General features: G+C 43.3%; 1 protein-coding gene across 6 annotated transcripts in view; it reads right to left on the minus strand.

Moving 5' to 3' along the window:
• COL19A1 (collagen type XIX alpha 1 chain) overlaps window positions 1–26182 on the minus strand; it is a 193897-nt gene that overhangs the window by 154750 nt on the left and 12965 nt on the right. For all 6 annotated transcript variants that reach the window (XM_079970398.1, XM_079970399.1, XM_079970397.1 and 3 more), the window contains exons 3-4: window positions 17703–17771; window positions 17104–17203 (exon numbers count right to left, since the gene is read on the minus strand). In XM_079970398.1, coding sequence (XP_079826524.1) covers window positions 17104–17203; window positions 17703–17771 — 169 coding nt within the window. The remainder of the gene's footprint in view (window positions 1–17103; window positions 17204–17702; window positions 17772–26182) is intronic.

A 26182-nucleotide genomic window follows, 5' to 3' on the forward strand; every position in this document is an offset into this window, starting at 1 on the left:
CTTCACCCAAAATGCATGACCCTCCCTGGAACTACTATTCATGAAGCTGTCATCTGCACACCCACACCCACACACCCACCGGCTATCTCAAATGCCCACATTATTCTGAAGTTTCCTAGTCAGATTGAAGAGGCAGGGTGGGGCGTGAGGGTGGGGACCACGTCAAACAGCAGTATTTGTCAAGAAACGACAAGATCAATACGGATTGCGGCTAACATGAATGCCACTCCAAAAAATTAACATTGGCTGCACATTGGCCGCAGTGAACGTATCTGTAATTCTGTTAGGATAAGTTTTCGCTCAGGCCTGGGATTCCTGAACAGAAGAAAGTCCATCCCGTGAGTTTTACATCCCAGTTCATCAAAAGCTTATTTCATGGGAAATAAATTAACAATTTCACCTCAGGGGAATCAAGTTCAAGGTGCACTTCTCACTTACACGACGACTATTGATCCTATTCTCATACAGTGCTTCCCACATACATACCCTACTTTCTTAAAAGATGTACAACAAACTAGGGAAGCAGCTGGAAAAAGTTCATAAATGGTCAGTTATGGGCAGGTAGAATGGAAGTGAGTTTACATCAGAAACAGCAGGTGCTAGAGTTACTGACTATTATTATTTATTTATTAAACTTATTAAACTTATTTATTCATTTTTATTTCCTCTCTGAATGCATGAATGCACCTGAAAACAGCGTTATAACAGAGAGGCCATCAACCTTTCTGGGCCCATGGGTATATTTGGATTTTTTTTAAAAATAAAAAAAAGAATGCTTTAGGAACTGCTACAAAATTGCTGGGGTGGGTGGATGAATGGGGGGGGGGTGACCTTGTCACAAAATGGTTGCCATGGCCTGGTGGAAAGCATGCCCAACCACAATTTGGCATGCCCAGCCACGTGTGTGTGTGTGTGTGTGTGTGTGTGTTTGTGTGTGTTTGTGTAGGTTCTGGAAGGGAGGCAATCAGGCCAAGAGCAGGGGGGCGGGGGGAAGCAAAACACAAGAGTTGTTGCCCTCCTGACCTGAGAGGAAAGGGGAACAAAACAACCAAAAAGATAGGCTGACAGGAAGAGCAATAGAAGCAAATTCTAACGAACAGGCAGGCCCATCTTCCCCAGTAAGGAGGACGGAAACAAGCAAGCAGGCAGACTGGGCAATTGGGATGGCAATTGGCCTCAGTAGCCAAGTTCACAAGTCACTCTAAAACATGTTTTACCAGATATTTATGAGCAGGAACAAGACATGGGTTCACATACTCCCAGCTCCCTTCTTCTCCTTCATTGCAGCCAAGAGGTGGCTGTTCGCTTCTGCTTTTAGTTAACCAGAGTTTGTCATGTCATCTAGATCTGCAATTGTAATTGTTATGAAGGAGCTCCATGTGACATGGAGATCGACACCGGGTCTGCCCTGTCCATCGTGTCATGGAGCACCATCAAAAGACTGGTACCCAGAGTGTCCAAAAGGCAACTCGACTCTCACCGCGTACACCTGAGAGACTACCAGGGAAACGACATTCCCGTGGTAGGCGTTGGCCGGTTCCGGATTGCCTTCAAGGATTTTTCGGGCCTGCTCCGGTTGGTGGTGGTCGAAGGTTAGCGGCCAAGCCTCCTAGGGCTAGACTGGTTTGATGCCCTCGGCCTGGAAGTCACCGGCATCAACTGCATCTCTAACGCAGAGACTGAGGGTCTGGTCAAAGACTTTGCCGAGGTTTTCGACGGCACCTTGGGGCAATATACAGGTACGCCCATCTCCTTTAGCCTTGATCCACAAGTCGCCCCCATCAAGCTAAAGCCACGCCGGGTTCCCTTTGCTCTCAAGGCTAAGGTGGACGAACAACTGGACAAACTGATCGCCCAAGGAGTTTTGGAGCCGGTTGACCACGCCAAGTGGGAAACCCCCATCGTCACGCCTGTCAAGCCAGATGGGTCAGTGAGAATCTGCGCTGACTACAAGTGCACAATCAACAAGGCACTTCAGCAGCACGCTTATCCAGTTCCTGTTGTCCAACACCTGCTGCATTCCCTGGGTGAGGGTAAGGTCTTCGCTAAGCTGGACCTTGCCCAAGCCTATCAACAACTGCCCGTCGATGATGCCACTGCTGAAGCCCAGACGATCGTCACCCACCGGGGGGCATTCCGTTGCCGACGGTTGCAGTTCGGGGTGAGTGTGGCTCCTGGCATCTTCCAAAGCCTTATGGAGCGTCTCCTGCAAGGGCTTCCGGGCGTGGTACCATATTTTGATGACGTCTTGGTGTCTGCAGACTCACACCAGCAGCTGTTCGAGCGCCTCCGTGCCGTGCTGACCAGGTTCCAAGAGGCTGGGCTCAAGGTAAAGAGGGAAAAGTGCCAGATCGCCGTTCCACAGGTAGAGTTCCTGGGCTATCTTATCGATGCCTCCGGCCTTCACCCAACCACATCCAAGATCCGCGCTATCCAGCAGGCCCCCACCCCAAAGAACAAGACGGAGTTGCAGGCGTTCCTGGGGCTGCTGAACTTTTATAACATGTTCCTGCCCCACAAAGCCACAGTGGCTGAGCCTCTTCACCGACTCCTTAGCACAAAGACGCCTTGGGCCAGGGGTCATCGGGAGACAGCGGCCTTCAACGCGGTCAAGGCTCTCCTTTCATCAGACAGTGTGCTGGTACAGTACAGTGAATCCAGGCCGCTGGTCCTTGCCTGCGACGCCTCACCTTTTGGCATCGGTGCTGTCCTTAGTCACCGTTTTCCAGACGGAAGAGAAGCACCCCTCGCCTACTTTTCCAGGACGCTATCTCCGACGGAACGGAATTACAGCCAGCTCGACAAGGAGGCACTGGCACTTGTGGCTGGAGTGAAGAGGTTCCATGAATACCTCTATGGCAGGACTTTTGACCTCATCACTGACCACAAGCCACTCCTGGGCCTCCTCGCCGGTGATCGTCCAACTCCACCGGTCCTCTCGCCACGCATGCTGCGATGGACTGTTTTCCTGGCTGCCTACCACTACCGGCTCATCCATCGCCCCGGGAAATCGATGGGCCATGCCAACGCCCTCAGCCGTTGCCCTTTTCCAGCATTTGTGGAAGACCCGGCTCCAGTTTCATCGCTCCTTCTGATTGAGGATCTTCCGGCAGCGCCTGTATCGGCTGCCACTGTGGCCTCCGCGTCTGCCCAGGATCGCACCATCAGCCGGGTGCTCAACTGGGTGTGGAGGGGGTGGCCACAAGGGCCTTTTGCATCGGAGTTCCAGCCCTTCGCAACCAGACAACATGAACTCTCAGCTCATCGCGGCTGTCTGCTGTGGGGAGACCGCGTCGTGATTCCCCAGGGACTCCATCAGCGCGTCCTGGAGGCTCTGCACGTTGGCCACCCGGGAATTGTCAAAATGAAGGCGTTGGCTCGGTGTTACGTCTGGTGGCCTAATATGGACGATGCCATCACTGCCTGGGTGTCCGCCTGTCAAGCGTGCCAAGAGTCGAGGCCTGCACCACCGGCAGCTAAGGGACACACCTGGGAGACGCCAAAGACACCCTGGTCGAGGGTGCACATCGATCTGGCTGGCCCCTTTCACGGCCGGACCTTTATGGTAGTGGTGGACGCCTATTCCAAATGGCTGGAGGTCGCCCTGATGCCCTCCACTACTACCGAAGCCGTCATCCGGGTGCTGCGAGGCCTGTTTGCAACGCATGGGTATCCTGATGTCCTTGTCTCTGACAACGGACCGCAGTTCACGTCAGGCACGTTTGAGCGGTATCTTTTGGGACTGGGCATCCGCCATGCCCTAACGGCACCCTTTCATCCATCCAGCAACGGGCAAGCGGAAAGAATGGTGCGCTCGGCAAAAGAGGCACTGGCGCGCCTGGACCGGGGAGACTGGCATGAGCGGGTCGCCGAATACTTGTTTGTGCAACACATCACCCCTCATGCGGCCACAGGGCGGAGTCCTGCTGAACTGCTTATGGGCCGCCGCCTCAGGTCACCGCTCGACCGGCTACACCCGGACTTTGCCGTGGCTGAACCCCCAGGCTGTGCCAACGCGCCACGGTCATTTGTCCCAGGAAACCAGGTCTTTGCCCGGAACTATGTGGGGGACATTCCTTGGGTGCCAGCCACAGTAGTGGGAGTCACTGGACCTCGCTCGTACCAGGTGGCACTCGAAGACGGACGCTTGTGGCGACGGCACATAGACCAGCTTAGGCGCAGGGTTGGGGACTTGGACACTACCGTGGTGCCCCCAACTGCGCTTGCGGCTCAAGAAGAGACACGTACAGATGGCGAGGCCCCACCTACACCTCCCTCGCAAACTGCCAGCGTGGAGCCGAACCAAGCCGCTTCAGAGGGTCTGCCAGACTTACCACAGACTCAGACCACTCCACTTGCGGAGGCTCCACCCACAGCAGCGGATCCAGGGGAGTTGGTTCCAACGCCACCTAGGGTCGCACCACAGCCTCAGCAAGAACTGTGTGGCCCTCTGGACTTGGCTACCAGTCCCCGGCGGTCTGGCAGAGTTTCCAAGCGCCCAACTTATTTAAAGGACTATGTTGTTGGACATGTATCACTGTTGGTCTAAGTATGGGAAATGTAACCGATATGCTTTTGTGCCTAATTGAACCATTACGCGTAGTGCTGTATATAAGGAAACCATTACAATTGTAACTAACTAACGCCTTATCTCGGTGGGGAGGGGTGTTATGTAGTGAAGTTTCACCCTGGGCCAGCTATATAGTTTTCACTCAGGTCTGTAGATAGTTTTCACTCAGGTCCACGTCAGTTATTTTAGGCGGGAAACGCTGGGCTGTTGTTGCTACAATGTTGACAGCCGGCTGCCTATAAAAGCAGGCCGGCTGAGCTGCTTGCAGTCAGTTCTATTCCAGCTTACAAAATAAAGAGCTACTTGGAGAAATCGCTGTGTCGTCTGCTATGTCAACCCACAACTTAACAGTAATTGACATCAACTATGGTCAGTTTCAAACAAGCCAACTTCAAACTGAGGTTTCTGAAATTGGCTTGCTGAAACCAACCACAATTAATATTACTCACAACTCTGGGTCCAGGTGACACAGCAAACTGTGGTTGACTAAAAGCAGAAGCTTCTGAAATCCTCTTGTAGACACAGGATGAGGAGAGAAGAGGGAGGAGGGCAGGACCCAAAATCTTGCTGCATCTCGTCCCTGCTCATGCATGTCATGTTAAACAACTGTGAATAAGGCAATACTATCCTTTGCTCCTATTTAAATAAGAATTACATGAAGAATTCTGGGGGTAATTGTGACAATACACACCATGTGGTGCAAGCCGCACAAGCTTATCATGATAGTACAAGTAAGAGATTGCATGATAAACAGCCAACACAAACATTAGCCAGATATAATGATCCTCATTACTATGTTATACAAAGCTTTGAATGATGTATGAGAATTCCTGGAAGATGGAGCAACAGCAGCTAATAGGTAAGATGCTCAGAGTATCTCCCGTGATTGTGTCTCTGCTATTATGAACTAGCGGAGTCTTTCAGAGGAAATGTAGTATTCCCTGGCCACTGTCCAGTGAGTCAACCATGGCTTTGATCCAATACAGTTGTCTCTATGTCATTGTTCAATACAAGCCAGATGGAAGGATTTTGTGATAAACCTGGCCAAAAATGAGAGATATATATGGACTATTAATAGAGCCTTAACTGAGCCAGTGTATTTAATTTCACTTTACTAATTATTTCGTCAAAGAATGTAACAGTAACACGGTTATGAGACATGACCTTCCTTCCCTGAAATCGGTTTCAGGAATCACAAGGTTTTCTTTTTTTGTTTGGTTTCAGTCAAACTTGGTACAATACCAGTTAAGCTAAAATGTGTGCTGTTGCTTACTAATGTGTCTCCATCTATCTGTACACATCCTTTTATGAGTGATACAATCATGCTGGCCAGTGAACATAAAAGAATGGCCTCTCTATTCTCAAATACCAGACTCCAGGGAGACTCTTTAGGCACACATAAGCATATGAAATGAATGTAGCATGCAATTGCAAACTATTTTCTAACAAGAGCTCCCCACACTGCATACACAAATAGATTTTGAAACTCCCAAAGTGCCTCATCAAGTTGGGCAGCAAGCTTCTGATTACACACACACACACACACACACACACACACACACCCTCATGCATAACTATCTCCATGGTTAGGATGGATGCACCACCCCCTGAATAAAATAAATAAATGAGGACACAGATTTGCACAAAACGTCTGTATGCTAATTTATATGCGTATATACTGATTTAAAAATAATTGGTATGATTTTAATAAAAATGCAATACAGCTCATCATAATGGGGGAAACTGTGAACATATAACCAGTTTGCCTGCTCAGTGTGCTCTTTGGGTTCAAGCCTTTGATAGGCTGTGCCAAGGCTCCTGCTTTCAATGGTTATAGGGTTTTTTAAAAAATAAAATAAAAATAAACCACTGTAAATCGCGTTTGAGTTGTTTTGTAAACAATCAAGCAATGTATAAATTTTATATAAATAAATAATCTTAAAACCGTTAGCAAAGTCACTTAAACAATGCAGGTAGAGTCCTGATAACACTATAGTGAACAAAACTGAACAAAAACAGTGTATAATTTGAAGAGAAAGGAATAGAGGTTTTGTCTTCCTTCCTTCAGGCCTTGTAGATAGCAGGGAGACACTGAACAGAGAGAGGAAAAACTCCATCAGAACTACATAGCCAATCAGGGCACGTCTTAGCAAACACCATATCACTCCGCCTGACTGCTAACTAACAACTCCACCCATCCCACTCCAGGCTAGTTGATTTTAACTGTTAACAACAGCATCACAACTGACCCTTAAGTTGCAAACGGAATGATCCCTGCTGTTTGTACTTCCAACACAAACCAGACTTGGCCAGCCCAGCCCTTCAATTAGAGGACTATCATCTGTAAAGTAGGGAACGTACACACCTTATGCATGATTATCTGGATCCCATCCCAAGTGCAAACTGAGGCCAACGCTGCCAGACATACAAATATTAGTACATTGCATTTGAAAATTGAATGCAAATATATTGTTGTATGCAAACACAGGAGAATCCAGGCTAGCTCAACAGACACATGAGCTGTTTTAGGGATGGCAGAAGAGTTGTAGTGCCTTACATAACCAACCAGTGTGCAGGAGAGTGTCCTAGATAATTTCCTGTGCTCTAGTGCCTGTTGCATGTTACCTCCTCCCGTAGCAGCACCTAGAACAGGGGTACGGAACTTCACACCAGAGGACCAAATGTTTCCCCTCCCGCCATGCTGAATGGCATTCCTCAAGCGCTTTCAGCCAATTTGTATGTACAGTTAATATTGGACAGAATGTGTGTCCCCCGCAACTGCTTAATAGATTTATACTTTGTTCAGAGGATGCTCGGGAACATAAGGGCTGCAGCAGTTGGCCCAAATAGCCAAAGGATGCAGGCGATCATGATTTTGTTTGTTTCTGGTGCAGCAGCCCCTTCTCTCTCAGCCTTGCAATTTGAGTGATGGAAACGCCAACGCTTAGAACAGCCTTGGATTATGCCCCTTCCCTGTTCTTTAAGAGGGCTGCTCACCTCTTAAGAAAAGAAATAATAAAACTGCACACCACATACAGACATCCATTTTTAAAGGGATTTTTTTTATATTAAAAAAATGCAAAACTGTTTTGCAAGTTTGGGCCTCTTGGCAGAAGAGAACAAAAGAAAGAAAGCAAAGACGACATGGACTTTGCCCTCCTTTTACCACTGCCTTCTGCTGGGACCAACTTTTCATCTTATAACAATTATTTGTTTGATATTTTAAAACTTTATACCTCATTGGATGCCTTAGCAGAAATAAATAGATAAATATCACAGGTACCAACCATTCACAGCTAAGTTCCTTTGTCAAACATCCGTAAACATGTTTTCTACGAGAGCTTGACCTGGAAAGTAAAGTGGGCTGTTGCAGGTGACATCTGAAGGGGCCTCTAGTATCTCCCTTCTCAATTCAAGCCCCCATTTTAATCTAATATGCTCGTCTCTTTTCTCCTCACAGATGCCATTCTGCTCTTTCTTCAAGCTAGCACTCTGGAACCAATTATGTGGCATCGTGTGAGCTGGGGGCTAAAGTAAATAACAGGGTTAGATATGTACATCTTATCTGTTCTTATAATGTCTTAACTTTATTAGTCTCATCAGTTTCAAGACTTGAATGACCCTCATGGTCCCTTTCCAACTCTATGTTTCTGTGATTCTACCCCTATTGATTTTTCAACAGTTCATAGGAAACAGAAGATTTAAATGGCACAACCACCAATATTTTGTAGATGAAAATAAAGGAACATTCTTTGTACTTTGTAGCACCCTTACCAAGGACCACCATTGTTACACTGAAATGTTTAATTATTGCATTGCTGAAAGTACTTCACCACCTATCAATTGCTGTAGTTATATGCTCTGTAGTAATCTATCCTGCACTGGCTTCTGAAGAGGGCAAACTTGACCACAATCACTTTCCTAAATATATTTATTGTTTGATGTACAGTGGTACCTCCAGTTCCGGACGGGATCCATTCCGGAGCTCTGGTCAGATCCCGAGGTTTCCGCAACCGGAGGGACCGCTGCTGTGCATGCATGTGCGCACGGCAAAAACCTGGAAATATACTTCTGGGTTTGCCACTTACATATCCCGAAGTTTACGTAACTGGAGGGATACGTAAGTGGAGGTACAACTGTACTAATTTTGGCAATTTTCTTTTGAATATCACCTAATTAACCTGGTTCTTTGAGTGGTTCACAAATTCTTAATGAAATCATTAAAACACAAGTACAAATCATTAAAATACAAATACTACCAAAATGAAAACACAATCAAAATTAAAAATGTCTACCAGCACAAAGATCAGCATACCCACTTAGCTACTCCAAGGTGTGGCAGCGTTGCAGGCCAGCGCTGCCTCACTCGGTGCTTCCCAACGGGGGACAGCATGCAGGGAATTCCCGGCTGGCGGGGAACCAAAACAGTGTCTCCACTGGCCTGGAATTCAGACTGCCTGCTGAATCAACCAATTGCAGGCAGGCTTTAAGATGGGCGCTTGTTGTGGGATGGGCCTGACTGAGCCTTCATCATTCACTTGGTTCCACTCCTTGGGCTTGCCTCTTCCTCTGCATGCAGTTCTTTGCCATATCTCCCTCCCACCCTCTTTATGTATTTTACTTTCTGCACCCATCAGTGTTTCTGTTATGTACTAGAGTTTGCTATAGACAAAGTTGGTCTCTGTATTCAGAGCCAGGGAGGAATTTTTCTTTCAGACCAATAGGTCCTGAGTGGGGTTTTTGCCTACCTCAAAGCAATTGTCACAATGTTTGGCAGTTTAGGCATTGGGTAAGCCTTAGTCATGGCTGGAGGGGAGGTGGTAAACTTCTGCCTGCCCCTCCAAGGGAAAGGGGCATCCCATTAAAGGAATCCCGGAGAAGGTGTTTCTGTCCAGATGCCCAGGTGGGGGCTAGGGCCACAGCACTCCTCAAGAAAGCGATCCCTGCAGGAACGTACATATTTGATGTAAGTCATAGGACCTCCTCTCAGGGTCAACCCCAAGAAAAAAGATATATCCTGCAGGCAGGCTGGTTGTTGCAGGTTATACCTAATGCCTTTGCTAAACCTCTTACACCTGTAATCAATAAAGTTGTGGCCTTATTTGAGGCAAAATAAGTATGTGTCTTGACTGGTTCTTCTCTGGGTCAGGGCAGCGGGGTGGCCATACCTGGGCACGCAAAAATAAATAAATTACAAAGCAGCATATGATCAACAATATATGATAAAAAATAACACTAAAATCCCGCAAAGGAGGAAGCACAATAATTCTAAGAACTAAAATGCACTAAACCTCATATAGTGAAAAAGCTCAGCGCAATCTTCACCTGGTGCCAAAGAGATCCTAACACATGTGCCAGGCAAGCCCATCTGGGGAAAGCATTTAATAACTGTGGTGCTACCACCAAGGCGGCCCTTTTTCTAGTCATTAGACTGAATAAACTGGAGAAGAGCCTCTAATTAAGACCTTAAGGATTGGGCACATATATGAAGGATATGTATAATATAATATTCATTTACATGCATGGGTACGCAAGTCAAGATGTGCACTACTCACAATTTGGACATTTAACTTGGAGACTTTGGAGAGAAGGCTGATGTTCACACTTGCGTACTAAAAAAAGGAGAACCTTTTGAAAAGATCCCCCTTCTTAGTAGCTCCCACAAAGGCAAATAGGGGCAGGGATTACAAAAAAATAGATGTAAGAAAATATAGCCCTTCCACAGTAAATCAGGGGCTGTAGGAGTCCATGGAACTGTCATGTATTCATTTGTAAGGTAATTCCATTGCCTTGACACTGTGAGATTAAGTCTGCAAGACTCCTGTAGTTCAAACAAAAAGTGTCAGATCATGTGCTGAGTGCTCTAAATTCTTAACAGACGCAATAAGACTTCAGTGTGCTAAGCCTATAAAAAATTCAGAAAGCAGCAGAGAGTCTATGATTGGCAGGTATAAAAGCAGAAATCTCTCACCCAGTTATACAGACTTCAAAATGTCCCTGTTAGAATCATTCATTAATTCCAATTACTTATTTACTCAAATCGTTAACAGAATAAAATTAATCAGGATTCAAAAGACGGGCAACTGTGATTATCAACTCAGATGAATGAGAGCAGACAAAGATGACACAAACGCATCTGCACACTGTCAACACTCTTGATTCAAGATACAGCTCTCCTATTCTAGTCTTCACTCTCTCTACAGATAAGAGGAGAGACTTGCATTCGTGCTGAATGGCATTTGACTCCCTCCAAACTGTAAAATGATTTTATAACGTGGCGAACATTCAGCAGAGGATAAGAACTATTAAAATGCCAACCCTATTACGTTTATGTCCTGTGCCATTTTAGAGCCCAGACATCCTGAGTGGATAAAGTAGAGCACAAAACCATTTTTGTTTATACAAAATTAAAGAAACTTGCTTCTAAAGAGGTGTTCATAAATTTGTCTCCTTCAACCATGAAAAATACTTTGTGGCAGAATGATAAAACTTGCAAAGAGCTAACCACAGAGAAGTGCCACAGAGACAGGAAGCTTTACTAATTGACCAAGCCTTAATGAAGATCAGGATGGTTGGAATAGCTAAGTGCTTGACTGCCTTTGCTAGAAAAAGTGACAACTTTCACACCCCTGGTAAGTTGCAGATATTTATTTGAAATCCCATACCCATTTTCTTACAAATCCAAGGCTGCTTCTGAACAGTTAAAAAACAGCAGCAATAACATGGGATTTTGCTGCTTGATTTGGCAACGCCTGACATGTCTCATTCTGTACCCTTAAGGTGAGAAAGGCTTCATAAAGCCTATCAGTGAAGCCTAAAATGGATCTATTCCAAAATGGTGAGGGCTTTTAAAGGCCATTTCATACTCAGTCACACCACAGTGGAAGCATGATAGAGCCCTGCAGACTGTACCTATAAAATGTCCTCTCTATGGGGCTTGCTACTCAAATGTGCAGACGTGTGAGATAGCATGGAGGACTTCTGGGAATGCTGCTCTGGGGACTTTGGCCCTGATGACAGCTGTGCATGCTCACATCAACATTTAGGGCATGAAGGCCAGGATGGAAACGGGCACATGATGAAAAAATGAGGAAACGCATTGTCCCACCCACACCAAAACAAAGGGTACAAATTTCCTATGTATATTTGCAAATTGCTGTTAAGTCATTACAATTGTTAAAATAGAAATATAACTTGCTGTAGCGGAGGGATGCTGTTGCCCCTATGCCCTGCTGCTTTTAAGCTTCCCAAGGCATGACCACTACTACTATGAGTGGGTGGAATTCAACACCACCCTCTTCCAGTTGTTCCATCTGCGCAAGTGTTGCAGCTTGCCAATCAGAACGATTTCCCCTCTCCTCCCACCGTGTTCTGTTCTGGGGGTTTTCCCAACCCCGAGCCAATTGTGGGAGGTGGGGGCACACATAGGGGGAGAGGAAAGCCCTGTTGCACAAGAAACAGTCCTTTGCAGGGATTCAGATGATGGGGCTAGTTAGTTGAATCAAGGGTTAAAGGTAAAGGGACCCCTGACCATTAGGTACAGTCGTGGCCGACTCTGGAGTTGCGCCGCTCATCTCGCTTTATTGGCCAAGGGAGCCGGGCGTACAGCTTCCGGGTCATGTGGCCAGCATAACTAAGCCACTTCTGGCAAACCAGAGCAGCGCACGGAAACGCCGTTTACCTTCCATATTTCAAAAACAACATGATTTTTCAACTGACTTGCCTAAGAACCAGGACAAAGTGCCGCCTTTCAGAAATTCCCTCTGGACGTCAATGGCAGCCCTAGGTGAATCCCACCCAGTATGCTGGACTAGATGGAGGTTAGTGAGTCCCTCAAGACAAGAAACTGAGTACAGTGGTACCTCGGGTTAAGAACTTAATTCGTTCTGGAGGTCCGTTCTTAACCTGAAACTGTTCTTAACATGAAACACCACTTTAGCTAATGGGGGCCTCCCACTGTGGCCGCGCCGCCACTGTCCAATTTCTGTTTTCATCCTGAAGCAAAGTTCTTAACCTGAGGTACTATTTCTGGGTTAGTGGAGTCTGTAACCTGAAGCGTCTCTAACCCGAGGTACCACTGTACAGTCAGAGGTTGAGTCTGAGCCTTAAATACAAAACCACATGTTTGATTTCACTTTAGCTATTGCAACAAGACACACTGGCGAGCCGATGGAGTAGCAGCAGCAACTGCAGGAAGCAGGAGGAGGATAAGGAAGGGGAGCAAGGCAACAGGACTGCCGCCGCCACTGTCCTTGCCATAGGAGGCTGTGCCTCTCCAGCCTGGTGGGCCCTTAGTTGCCCATTCAGCTGGCCATGCTGAATAAAAACAAGAAGGAGAAAATGAGCCAGGTCAGGCCTGAAGAGAAGGCGGCATCTGGAAGTGATCCTGGGCAGGCACTTCCCAGAAGTGATGCTGAGGTAGAATGGAAAGCCCCTATTTTCATCTGAAAATGTTGGCATATATGCCCTTCCCCAATGATGTGGGGAGGGAGAGAAGCATTCCGCTGATCTTCATGAGGGAGGGATCTTTTTTCAGATATGTGAGACAAACTAGATTTTCTCCAGAATAGCACTTCAGATAGAGGCCTTCCTGGTGTAAAACAGGTTACATGGCTGCCGTATTTTAGCCTAAGGTCCTACAACAGTGTAATATTTTTTATGGGACACAGCAGAATGCAGATAAATGGTCTAAGCATAATATGATTGATTATAACTTGAATATCTAACTAGAACAATTTTAGGCCTATTAGAATCTTACATGGCAACCTGACATTAAAGCAGTGCTTTAAGGAAAACTGTTCTGTTTCAGAACTTTTCATCAAATGGGGAAATACAAAAACATACTTATTAAAGCAGTAAATAACAAGAATATGCTGCTGGTTCCATGTACACCATGGAGCTATGTGCTTCTCAAGCAGCTGTTCCTTCATTCCACATGGTAAACAGATTTTGAAACACAAGAGAGGTTCATAATTTTTTTTTTTCATATGGCATTGAGGGGGGAAAGTAAGAGTCTGTTTGCAAATCATTAGGCCTCCATTAGCTGCCTAGATTCTAGCCACAATGGGCACCCAGTTTTCGTTTCAACTCATGTAAGAGCTGCATCCATAAAAAGTTGTCTCCTGCACATAATACATATGCTAAGCAGCATCCTAATGAACTGTACACCACAAACATTCTTGGACACATGAACTCTTCTCATTCACTATTTTATTGAGGGGAAAATCCATAAGAATGCCAGTCCCTCATAAATGAGGGAATTTTCTGTTGCGGAAAAAGAGCCTTGTTGGAAATGGCCATAGTCTCTCTCTGTTCTGCTAGTTACCGACAAAAAAACAGTTACCGACAAAGAGTTACCGACAAAAAAACAACAACCCTGAGACTTTTACATCTATTCAAATAAAGAAGAAGAATGTAGGATCAGAATTGGAATTATTTATTGTTGGTGAGCACTTTGCTATTATAACGAAACAAAAAGAATACGGCCCTCTCAGCAACAACATTAATACAACAATATAGATCATCCAACCAACAAAATGTAACCAATCATTCAGCCTATAGAAAACACACTTAATGCCTAAAAATTTTTTTGTTCTGCTTTGACAATCTAGGAGACACCTCTAGATCTTAAAATTTCAGTGAGGGTGCCATTTCCTGTCTCTTCTTTTCATTGGTCCATTTCCCATTTATTTGTCTCTGATACAGCTCCCGCCCTTTTGTTACTATTTCAGTTGGGTGGTCACAGAGAAATCAAAATCTGAGCAGCAGTTGTAAAATTAGTATTTTCTTTTCTTTTCCAAGAACATAAGATGAGCCTGCTGGATCAGCTCAATGGGTCATTTAGTCCAGAATCCTGTTTTCATAGTTGGATGTGAGCACAACAGCCCTCTGCCCACCTGTGATTCTCTGGTTTTCAGAGGAATAATATCTCTGACAAATATCTAGTACTATTACAGTGCAAGCCTGTGGATGATTGCTCAGAAGTCCCTAGTAGGCATATTTAAAATTATAGCCTTGAAATGTTTAACAGCGTCCTTCCTCTTAGCATCGCAGAAGAAGGCAAGAAGACACTGAAACACATTGGACGCACCACACTGTATAATGAAAAAATATTTTCCTTTAAACATCAATTTGAGGCTTTGTCCCCTTTTGGGGGGTCAAGTATATGGGCTATCCCCCCCTCAAATTAACAACCTTGCACTGCTTGGACGTGGCGGGCAACAATACGTAACGAAGGTACCAGGCAAGCCTCTGTAACTGAGGCACTTTCATACATACCCAGGGCAGGGAGCCAGTGAACCAAATTGGTACCATTGTATGGAAGGAGATGGGCTATAAACTATTTCTTCTGCCATTGGTCCAAATCCAAATCATGAGCCCCGTGCCTGCTATATGCAATGGAAGGAAAGAGCCCATTGGCATCAACAAGCCTACTCTGAGTAAAACCTAGTGGACTACAATCCTGATAGATTATTTAAGGCAAAAATGTTTGTTTAGGGCATGGGTAGACAAATCATGGCCCGGGGGGCCAGATCTAGCCCAATCGCCTTCTAAATCCGGCCCACGGAAGGTCCAGGAATCAGTGTGTTTTTACATGAGTAGAATGTGTTCTTTTATTTAAAATGCATCTCTGGGTTATTTGTGGGGCATAAGAATTCGTTCTTTTTTTTTCTTTTCAAAATATGGTCCGGCCCCCCATGAGGTCTGAGGGACAGTGGACCAGACCTCTGCTGAAAAAGTTTGCTGACCCCTGGTTTAGGGGGCTTCAGTCGATGAAAGCTTATTATATATATGCTACTATTCAAGATAGCAAAGTCTCTGTTCTTTTTCCACAGTGCAGTAGAGAAATTGTGTTAAGATGGCCACACTGCCAGGGGATGGGGGAACTTATTTCAATAATGAAACCCTAAAGAGATAGAGAGAAGAAAGCAGCTCACCCAAACTCTGTTTCCAGACAGGTATACTAAAGAAACTAACTTCCTTCTATATTCAGCTTGGAAAAGCACCTTATTTACAACTACGTTGAAAGCTGCAAGCCTCATTGAAAAAGAAAATGGCATCTCTCATCAGAAGTGGCACAGCATAGTTTACAACTCACTCATGCTATAGCTGAATGAGTGAAATGTAAGGGGATATCTGCCAAGCTACTTGACACTTACAAGTCAGCTTAATCAGATACTCTTTCGCTTCCTGTGGCGAGGAGATCAATGTTCTGCTACTCACAGCGTATACCCAGAGTCTATTTACATATACTAAGAGAAGAAGACGTGATCATACAAGTCATGTTGCATCTGACTATGTTGCTGTGTCTAAAGCCACAAAATCTGACACAGTGCAGGAAGTGAAGAAGGCAGCAAAAGAGATTTCCTGAACACACAGGACCTGGGCAATGGAGATAAAGATGTTCTAGTGGCAGATGTCTACATGCCTAGCCTTCTTTTGTTACAATCTAGCCTGATTAAATTGCTGTGGCAGCGATTAAAACGGATGTGCAAGCACACATTATGGGAACATGCTCACCACCAGAATCCACAAACTCTAAAACAGGGTTCAAAAAGAGAGAATAAAGCAGGTTTATAAAACTTTAACAGTGCAAGGAAATACAGTGGTGCCCCGCAAGACGAATGCCTCGCAAGACGAAAAACCCGCTAGACGAAAGGGTTTTCCGTTTTGGAGGCGCTTCGCAAAACGAATTTCCCTATGGGCTTGCTTCGCAAGACAAAATGTCTTGCGCGTTTTTCCGACTTTTTTTTCCTTTCCCCCCCTTTTTCTAAGCCGCTTATCTGCTTATCCGCTAAGCTGATAAGCCACTAAAAGCCGCTAAAAGCCGCTAAAAGCCACTAAAAGCCACTAATAGCGCTAATCCGCTAAGCCGTCAATGGGCTTGCTTCGCAAGACGAAAAAACCGCTAGACGAAGAGAATCGCGGAACGGATTCTTTTCGTCTTGCGAGGCACCACTGTATTGCTTGGAAAACAAACAGCTTGTGCATAGCCTTTCGAACTGTCCATTCTCACAAAGTACAACTGAGCTGAACTGACGTCAGGCAAAGGATGGGCAGCAGAGAGATCAAAAACAACCTGAAGGGTACTGAGGAAGAGAGAATACTGAAAGCTCCCCATTTCAATAGTCATTCACATGGAAGCATTCTACATATCTTTTAGGGTATTCTGGATAATTAGCATATAAATCCATTTTATCTCCATCACCATGTAATGCTGATGTCATTGCTTTTATGGGAAAAAGACACGAAGAAGCTTATATGACTACCTAAAGTTCCCTCCAAAACATCTTTCTTTCTTTCTTTCTTTCTTTCTTTCTTTCTTTTTGAAGCTTACAGGGCTGAAACAATAAGTAAAATCCACAGAAAGACACAGTTCATCATTGCAGGAAAAGAGAAAGTGGAAATTCACGCAGAGGTACACACATGAAGAGACTGGTGGAAAATAAAGAAATTGAAAATACAAGCCAAGTAAGATATAGGGAAATGTTTAGGGATTCTACATGGTTATACAATGATAATGTATTACTTACTGAGAGTCTCTTATAAGAGGTGCATTCCCCAACTTAAAACAAGGCTTTCCAACTCCACATGAAGTCTGCCTCAAAGAAAAGCTTTGGGTTAAATCAAAACCTGAAAAATATGATAGAGTGGAATCATTTATTGTTCATTTAATGCAATTTAACAAGGCTGGAGAAAATTATCGATTTGTGCCATAAGCTTGTCTGTTTTGCTAGACTAACAACTGACAGGCTATTTCAAATCCCACAGTTTTGGTCAGAGAAATGTCCAGATCTCATTTTCTCTGTAGAAGGAATATTAGCGTGAAATTCCCCTAGCACTTGACTTGGCAACCTCTGAGGAATTCACTCGCTGTTTCCTTTTGCCATCTGAATGAATGAAAATAAAAGTGCTGCTTGTCAAAAATGAATGCTAACTCCGTGCTAATTATAACAAGCATGAATGGAAAAATAAAAGATGAATGTAAATGACTTAGCTAGGACTCTCAAAAATAAAATGTTTTCCTTTAATGAAAACATATTTCTAAGAATTAAATGCACTCTTTGCTGTGTTCTTACATAATTTAGGACATACTCGTCTATTTATTTATTTTTGCTTAAGGAAAACTCACCTGAAACATCAAGGTTTTCTTGGTAGCTAAATTGATGTCCTTCTGTTTTCAATACTGGGCATGCAGTAGCTATAAAAAAATATAAAATGTCCTAAAGCTTTATAAAAAATATACAGACCGTAGTATTTTTCACTACAATAAAAGTAATATTAGCATTGTAAAAAACAACACAATGTTTAAATGCAAGACTGCTGTTGTTTATTTATATAGAGTGCCATTAATGAGCCTGACACTAGGAAAGCACTAGGGTCCATTTCGGAAGAAGCAGGCTCACTCAGAGATGAATAATTTGGGTGTCTGTGTGCAATTATTAATACATGTTCACAGGATTTAATTATATTAATCTTTGCTACCTCCGAGACTTTAGCAAGTAGCGGAAGAAAGACTGAGACATGCATAGTGTGCATACTGCACAGGTGGAACAGAATTTATTTATTTTGTGGCTTGTCCCTTCTTCAGATGCTTCTTCTGTTATAAAAATTGGCTTATGTTTTGTCCTTGGCATATCTCTTCATGGATTTTAACAGCTTTTGTGCATGTGTTTGTGTATACAGATATATAGTTTTGTTTGTTTTTTATTCAAGGCGTATGAAGCTGCATTATACCTTTACATCACATTACTTGTGATGAACTGAACAAGGATTATTCCAGAATGTGTCAGGCATAAAATAATTTATTAAAATATCTGGATTTCCTTCCCCTCTCCCTCACTCCTACCATACACTTTATGGAGTAACAAGAAAACAACAGATCATCTTGAATACCACTGACACAATTAAATCTGCAAAACTGGGGAAATGAATTTAGTATCAGCGTCATGGAAGAAATATTGATATACATTTTCAATAAGCTAAAAAGAAAGCCTCTACAATAGTATTCCTGTTCAGGGCTTAAACCAATCTGGATCAAGAGCCTTGTGCTAGTCACGGGGTTCACAGGAGGAATGTTTCTGTAGTAAAGTGAAGAAGCATATCTTTAGATTTCCCATTCTCCTTGCTGTGCTAGACAGTGCTACAGGGATCAGTTTGGTGATTGGCTGTCAGCCGCAAACTTCAGCACTTTATTGCTAAATAGCAGACTTGAGTGGTTTGGGGTGAGAAAGGGAAACTACAAGTAACTCGCAACTTTTGTGCATTTAACTTGTGCTCATTTACCTTACGCAAATGGCAAAAAATAAAATAAAAGGGGCAATAGGGTAGGGTGGGCATCCAGCAGGGAAAAAAACCTTTGGCAATTCCATCCACTATTGTTCTGATTATATGTGATTTTGGCTTTATGCACTATCCCCAGAACGCAACCCCTAAGTAAGTGGAGAGTTGCCTATATACTCAATCTTTTATTAAATGATGCAATCTAAAGTGTGTTCCTAACACAATAAAATGTTGACTTGTAATGTCATTCAGTAAGACAAAGCACAAACATGGCCATGAAATAGCAAACAATTCAATTACAGTGGAGGATTAAGTACAGGCTTAGCTATCTCACTGAAATAAAAAGGAGCGAAAAACTGTTGAAATCTGAGTTAACATCAAAAAATTTTTAGTATTAATTTTAAATTGTGTTCTCCCCTTAAAAATATAGTAAAGCATTTGATCACATATTTTTGTGCATTTGTTTGTACTTGTATGGACTTTTTCCAAATTTGGAATATGCAATAAATGTTTAAGTGATAATGAAGTAAGAATAAAAGCAGGTAAGCGGATCACAGGAGAAATAGCCAAACATCATTTACTGTGAAGACAACGGCTGTCATAATGTTGTGTTAATATTCAACATTGCTTTTGGAGAAAACATTAAATAATATAATAAAGGTTCATAACAAAAACTACCTCGTTAAGTTATTTTACAACAGGGGTTGTTTCAAATATGCTAACACTCCCCTATAACAGCGTTCCAACCTATGATTCGAATTCACAGTTTGAAATAACTTATTTTAAAATAGGCAAAGTGTTCCAACATATAATGCTAATTCATGATTTGAAATCACTTTTTTAATGATTAGCCTAACAAAACAGGCTACAGTAAATTAACTTTTGAGGATTTGATGATCAGTATTCTAGGTAAAGGTAAAGGGACCCCTGACCGTTAGGTCCAGTCGTGGAGGACTCTGGGGTTGTGGGTGCTCATCTCACTTTACTGTCCGAGGGAGCCGGCCTACAGCTTCCGGGTCATGTGGCCAGCATGACTAAGCCGCTTCTGGCGAACCAGAGCAGCGCACGGAAACGCTGTTTACCTTTGCGCCGGAGCGGTACCTATTTATCTACTTCTACTTTGACATGCTTTTGAACTGCTAGGTTGGCAGGAGCAGGGACCGAGCAACGGGAGCTCACCCAGTCGCGGGGATTCAAACCGCCGACCTTCTGATCAGCAAGCCCTAGGCTCTGTGGTTTAACCCACAGCGCCACCCGCGTCCCTATTCTAGAACAGTATTCTACTATGATATAAAAACAAGTCCTCAACATGTCAGTCTTCAAAGACCTTAACCCCTATATACATGAATCACAAAATCCAGGCTGGGGGCACTGATCCTACCCGGGCCTTTTAAGATATCAGACTGCAATCCTATGCATGATCAGTGGCCTTTCTTCCAAGTAAATATGCATAGGAACATGCAGTCAGTTTCCCCTGCCTATTCACTTTCATAGTACTAATTCACACTTCTTATTTTGCAGCCACATGACAGCACATTCCCCCCCACCAACAGCTGAGTCACACACATGCAATTTTGATGTAAGAGCCAGGACCTCAGTGGCTGTGATTTGCAATTCTACAATGACATTACCACAGCAGCATGATTTTGGCACTCACTCATAACATTGCTCTCACATGTTGCTATGAGAGAGAGAAAAGTTGCTGAAGGTAATATGTTAGTCAATGCTTAAGTGGCATTATATATTAATTCTATAGATACTTCTATGTCTAGTCTGTGCACAGTCTGACACTTACTAGCTGACATTACACCGCCACAACAATTTTCAGCATCAAAATATTGCTTAAAAGAGCGGCCACCTGAGAACCATTTGAGTCAACGGCTGGCCTACTAATTTAGCGCAGATGGAATCTGTATTAAATTTAAAATGTGAAGCCCCTATGAAAGAGTGCCAAAATAATATTAGCAGGGACTTTCCAAAGTGTCACAAGGTGCAAAGGGATGAGGTATAGCATAGCAGAATGTGATTAATGAATTCCAAAACCAAGAGAGGAAAATTTGCATTGAAAATGGCAAGTATTCCAGATGTTTCCACATTCTGGAGGTAACCAGAAATTAAACATCTAGAAGTGATCGCACTTTCCTGTTTTAAATTTGGGCTTCCCCCCAAAAAATGCTGGAGGTTTTTATGGGGGGGGGGAGAAGAAGAAGAGGGAGTCCTATTGCACAACACCGGATGTCACTTTCTGTTATCAGGAAATTTTGGCTGTTTTTTTAATTTTATTCTTTAATGTTGGTTTAATTATTATGTTGTGAGTTCAGGGGTGCCCCCACTAAATTCCTGGGTGCAGTAGGAGTTAGAATTTAAGCAACGCTTGGAGTTGTAACCTGGGGGCCAGACATGTGATTTAGCAAGTGTTAAAATATAAGACAGGCCAGCATAGCAAGTTCAGGAAATCGCCTGGGAGAAGAGCTATTGAGGAAAGCAAAAGGAAATGATGGCCTATGAAGAAAAGCCAAGGAGAGGGGACTCCTTGCCATATGGCTCTTGGGAGGGGCCCTTCCCTCATCTCTGGGATAGTTAGCAGAGAGGAGAATTTTTTTAGGACTGCAGTTGGGGATGATGTGGGCTAGATCCAATCTGTAGGTGTCAGCAACGGGGGAGGACAGCTTGCTTGTTTCTTCTTTGGAATCCAAGGCAGCAGATATGGCAGAAACAGGAACCTCCAGGGATGTCAATGCTGAAAGCACCTCAATTGTAGGCTCGGGTTATATATTTGTGTAAATAAACCATATATAATAAAGACACCATAGTCTCCACTGTGCCTCATTTCCAAAGGGAACACAAATCCCAGGTGAGCACCTATACTCCCTGCAATCTCACACTGCTCTGAGATTGTGGTGGCATGTAACAATATCATATTATAATGCTGTTTTCTATAAGCCACCTAGGAATTTTTACTGATGGGCAACCACATATATTTATTAGATTTATATTGCAAATACAATTTATATTAGTAAATAAAATGTTCATTAATCATGGGCTAATTTAATGCAGCCATTTCCAAGGGAATGGGGGAAACACTGAAGCAAACATTGATCAATAGCTCTGCTCATGTGTTTACTTATATGAAGGGGTGTCACAAATTTGAAGAAGCTGTGATGTCATCAAGGTTCCAGGTTCTGGGAAAGACTACATACATAGGCTTCTCCTCTTCAGATGCATAAATAATTTTATTTGCATGGCACCATTTGATAGTTAAAACCAGTGCTTTTTAAAGAAAGGTGGGAGCTGGTACTCTTATAAAGTAAGTGCAATGCTTTTAACATTTGGGGAAAATAAATCAAATATTACTCAGCCAAATTAAACAGTTGTCACCTAAATCATAATCAGATCTTAAGTACACAATAAATATCAGAAACAGCAGCAACAACCCCCCAACGAAACCCCCTAAACAATAGCCCAGCCCAAGAACCTAATGCATGGATGGCAGAACAAGGAACGATGTGTATCACTGGGGCCAGAAGCATGGCTCCAGAGCTTTTTTAATCACATGATGCCACTTCACATGAGTAGCACATGAAGGAAGCTAATGTCGAAGAATTATCCAATGACATTTGCATCCTCTTCTTTTTTATCTATGGAGTAGCCCACATTTAGAAACAAAAGTAAGGCCATGTCAGAGTGTATCCTAGATATTATGAGATACGTAGCTTGTTTTGCATGCGAGTGTGTCAAAATTCCACAGAGAAGGTACATAATGAGAAGAAATCATGACATTGTTTAAGTTGAACTGAATCTTTTCAACATGCTCCCATGTTTCCATGGCCATCCTCTGCTCTGTTCATTGTGCAAGAACCTCTCTGCTTCCACTTATTAAGATTCCCTCCATACACTCTGTAAATGTTCTCTAAAGCCTGACACTGTGTTCATATAAATATGCTTTCATCCTTGAGCTCATCATTTAAAAAAATGAACTCTAAATGAAAGAAAGATGATGCTACTGTCACTTGCTGTGCCCAAGTATCAGCCCATCTACTGTGAAATACTCTTTTGTCTAAGCCTCTCCCCGCATCTTGCTTGTCTCCTATTCTACTCCCTAGAAGGCGTGATAGCCTCACTCCGACTTTTGAGCATGCCAGGTTCTGTTCTGTCTCCACTATTTCTCTCCCTCCTAAAGCCCTTCATCTAACCTCATCAAAGCTATTCTCCCAGTACCATGGAGAGGACTAGATCAGGAGGCCAGGGCTACAACATAGCTGCTTAGTGCATCCCACCAGTAACCATGTGAGGGAGGCAGTCATCCACGTGGTTGTGCCTCTAGCCACATGGTTGTTTTTATAGCCCTAATAATTATTATACCTCAGTGAATATTAAACAACAACAACAATGAAATAAATGGAGGAGTTACAATAAGCTTGAGGCTACAGAATATGGCCTTTCAATTCAGTTGCAGAACCTGACCTTTATTTGAAAGTCTCTGATGAACTGGGCTTAGAATAGAACCACATAGCAACAAAAGTGTGGACCACACACTGTATGATCCACAACACTTAAGCAATAGAGCTTTGGTCTATTGCAAGACCCTGGCACGTTAACATTAAATTATACACACTTCACTGAGCAATTTTCAGAGGAAGAATGGTTTTTTTTTGGTATTTTTTGTTATTGAATCTTCACTGCCTTTTTCAACTTATTTTTTTACTCTGCATTCCATACATGACTGCAGCCAACATTTTTTAAAGTAACATGGTAGAATGCAAGGAGTTCTTAAAAGCTAGTAAGTGCTCCTTTTTTAGTTGTGTTTTAAATATACATAACTTTGAGCTACAACTGTCAAGAGGTCATGAGGAAAAAAATACTGGGTCCTAGAGAAGACTGTCATTCATGTATCACTCCCTCCCTCACTTCATTTGCTCCAGTTCTACACTCACCACACAAATATATAATGCAGGGATCACTAAACTGTGTGTCTCTTCTCCATAGAGAAAATAGCTGAATGCACAATCTATATCCTGGAATCTGTAAGTGCCAAAAGAGAGAGAAGATATGCCCCATTTGCAGCTGGAGGGCTCATTCTTCTTGCCTTTTAAGACCAGGAGAGGAGGGGGGAGAACAGCTATCTTAAGACCTTCGTTGGAAAGAGCAATATGGCTGCATTGTCTCTGCTATGCATCCTAACTTTAACACAAGAACAGTCACACTGTGTGCCTCTACCTGCTGCCACAGACCATTGCAGTGCACCATTGTGCCAACCAGCGTGGGCGGGAGAAAGCACATATTAAATGCTGGCATTCAATTAAGTTTAGCCTTCCAAGCAAAATATTTAGAACTGCCGGATCATAGGCTGCACTTTACATCTATGCAAGGCTGTCCTGAGTCGTCTGCACTAGGCCATAAATAGAGTGTGAGCTGTAAGAACTGAAAGTCCTGGGAACATTAACTTTTACATGACACACAATGTGAGGAGTTCAACTTGTGTACAGTCAGTGTCTGAGTGTCTGAGTACACTACTGAGTAATTCTGAATGTAAATGCCCAAACGTACATGAATAGTCCCACTGAAGTAACTAGAGGAATTATTCATTGTGCTGCTTTAGGAATAAAAATCGGAATATTAGAAGGAAATTACCTCAGTACGGTTGTGGGAGCTGTGAGATTTCACATGCAACTGAATGCCATACAATACTGTAATTACACAATATTTTTAAATAAAAGAGAGAAGAATTTTCACTCTAAGTGTTACATTCCATAGAGAAGTTACTGAGACCTTCAGAATCTCTATAGTTAGAACTGCAACACAGTCATGGCCTCCCCTAAAGAATTATGAGAGCTGTAGTTTGTTAAGAGTGCTGAGAGGTATTAGGAAACCCTTCATTACCATTCCCAGCATGCTTAACAAACTACAGCTCCAAGAAAGTGGTATAAGGGTGCTTCAAAGGTATGGTGTGGATGTGACCCTGAATTAGTCCCTACCATTCACAGCAACGAACCAGCTAAGCGTAGTCATCATGACTAACAGAACATGCCCATGGAAGTTTGCTCCAAAGTAAGCCCCACTGTGTTCAATGGTATTTACTTCCAGGTAAGGATGCAAAGGACATCAGCACATACCACTGAAATCAACGGATTTAAGTAAGTTGCACCTACTATCTTCCATTGATTTCAATGGGAAGTGCAACCTGATCTTATTTATGCTTACTCGGTAATACAACTCACTTAGTTCAATGGGATGTATTTGGACATAAATGTGCACAGGATTGCAGCCTTAGTCCGTCAAGACTAAGGGCTTGCCCACACTTCCATTTGCCCTATGATTTCTAGGCAAAGGTCTGAGAAGTCTTTCATTTGTCCTGCCACTTTCCCCAGGAAAATCCACTGTTTTATCACTGAATCAGAACATACATCAATCAGGTTTTCTGTGGATTGATGCTGCAGGCCAAAAGAAAAACCCCTCGGAAGTGTAGATAGAGCCCATCTGTAGGAAGATTAGGATCGTAGTAGAATGATGCCCATAATAGGAATTTGGAACACACAGCAATAATCACTAAGGATTTTTTAAAAAAACTGACTTGTGTACAATTAAAATGTATAATCCCTGAAAAGTCAACGGATAAAACAATTACAAGAAATAACTCAATTTTAGTCTAACACATGGCTGTTGACAGCTCCGTGAGCTTCAGTATCATAACACAATCCTCTTTTAGATTTGTTAGATTTTATTTTTAGAAGTAATCACTTCCCTCCAGTAAATGGCTCTGCACCAGCAGTTCTGCACCAGCGAAAACTGAAGGGGAACATTGCTATGAACCAAAAAGCTATCGGCATATGCCTAGGCAGGCTGCTGCAAGCGTAACCAGCATAATCTGCCACTCTGCAACATCTCTTCTTCTCCCCCAACCCCATCCCCAGCCTTGCCATTTCCTTAATTAATACAATATTAGCTAATTAAATGAAGTCATTCCCCAGGCTCATTCAGGATACTAAGCAGAAAGCAAACCTTACTTCTTCCTTCATAACAGCCCACACATGTAATCTCTCTCTTTTCTTTAGCGTGAGTAATTGCCTTCATATTTCAGTATATGCCACTTTAAAAATCAAGGTTAATTGGGAGCTTTCTGTGAAGCTCCAAGTGTTCTGAGAATCATTTCAATGCAATTAGACCATTGTGTGCGATGTGTAAGAGTCTCAATCCAAAACAGCCATGGACCCAAGGAGAAACAAACTCAGCAATATAGGATCATCTAAGATTCTAAGGAATGAGGAGGCATCAGGGATGGGACAGAGACATAAGGGGATCCTATGGAAACAGACTCAAAAGGAAATCCAA

Source organism: Podarcis cretensis, assembly GCF_951804945.1.
Source record: "Podarcis cretensis genome assembly, chromosome: 3".
Classification (NCBI taxonomy): Eukaryota; Metazoa; Chordata; class Lepidosauria; order Squamata; family Lacertidae; genus Podarcis; species Podarcis cretensis.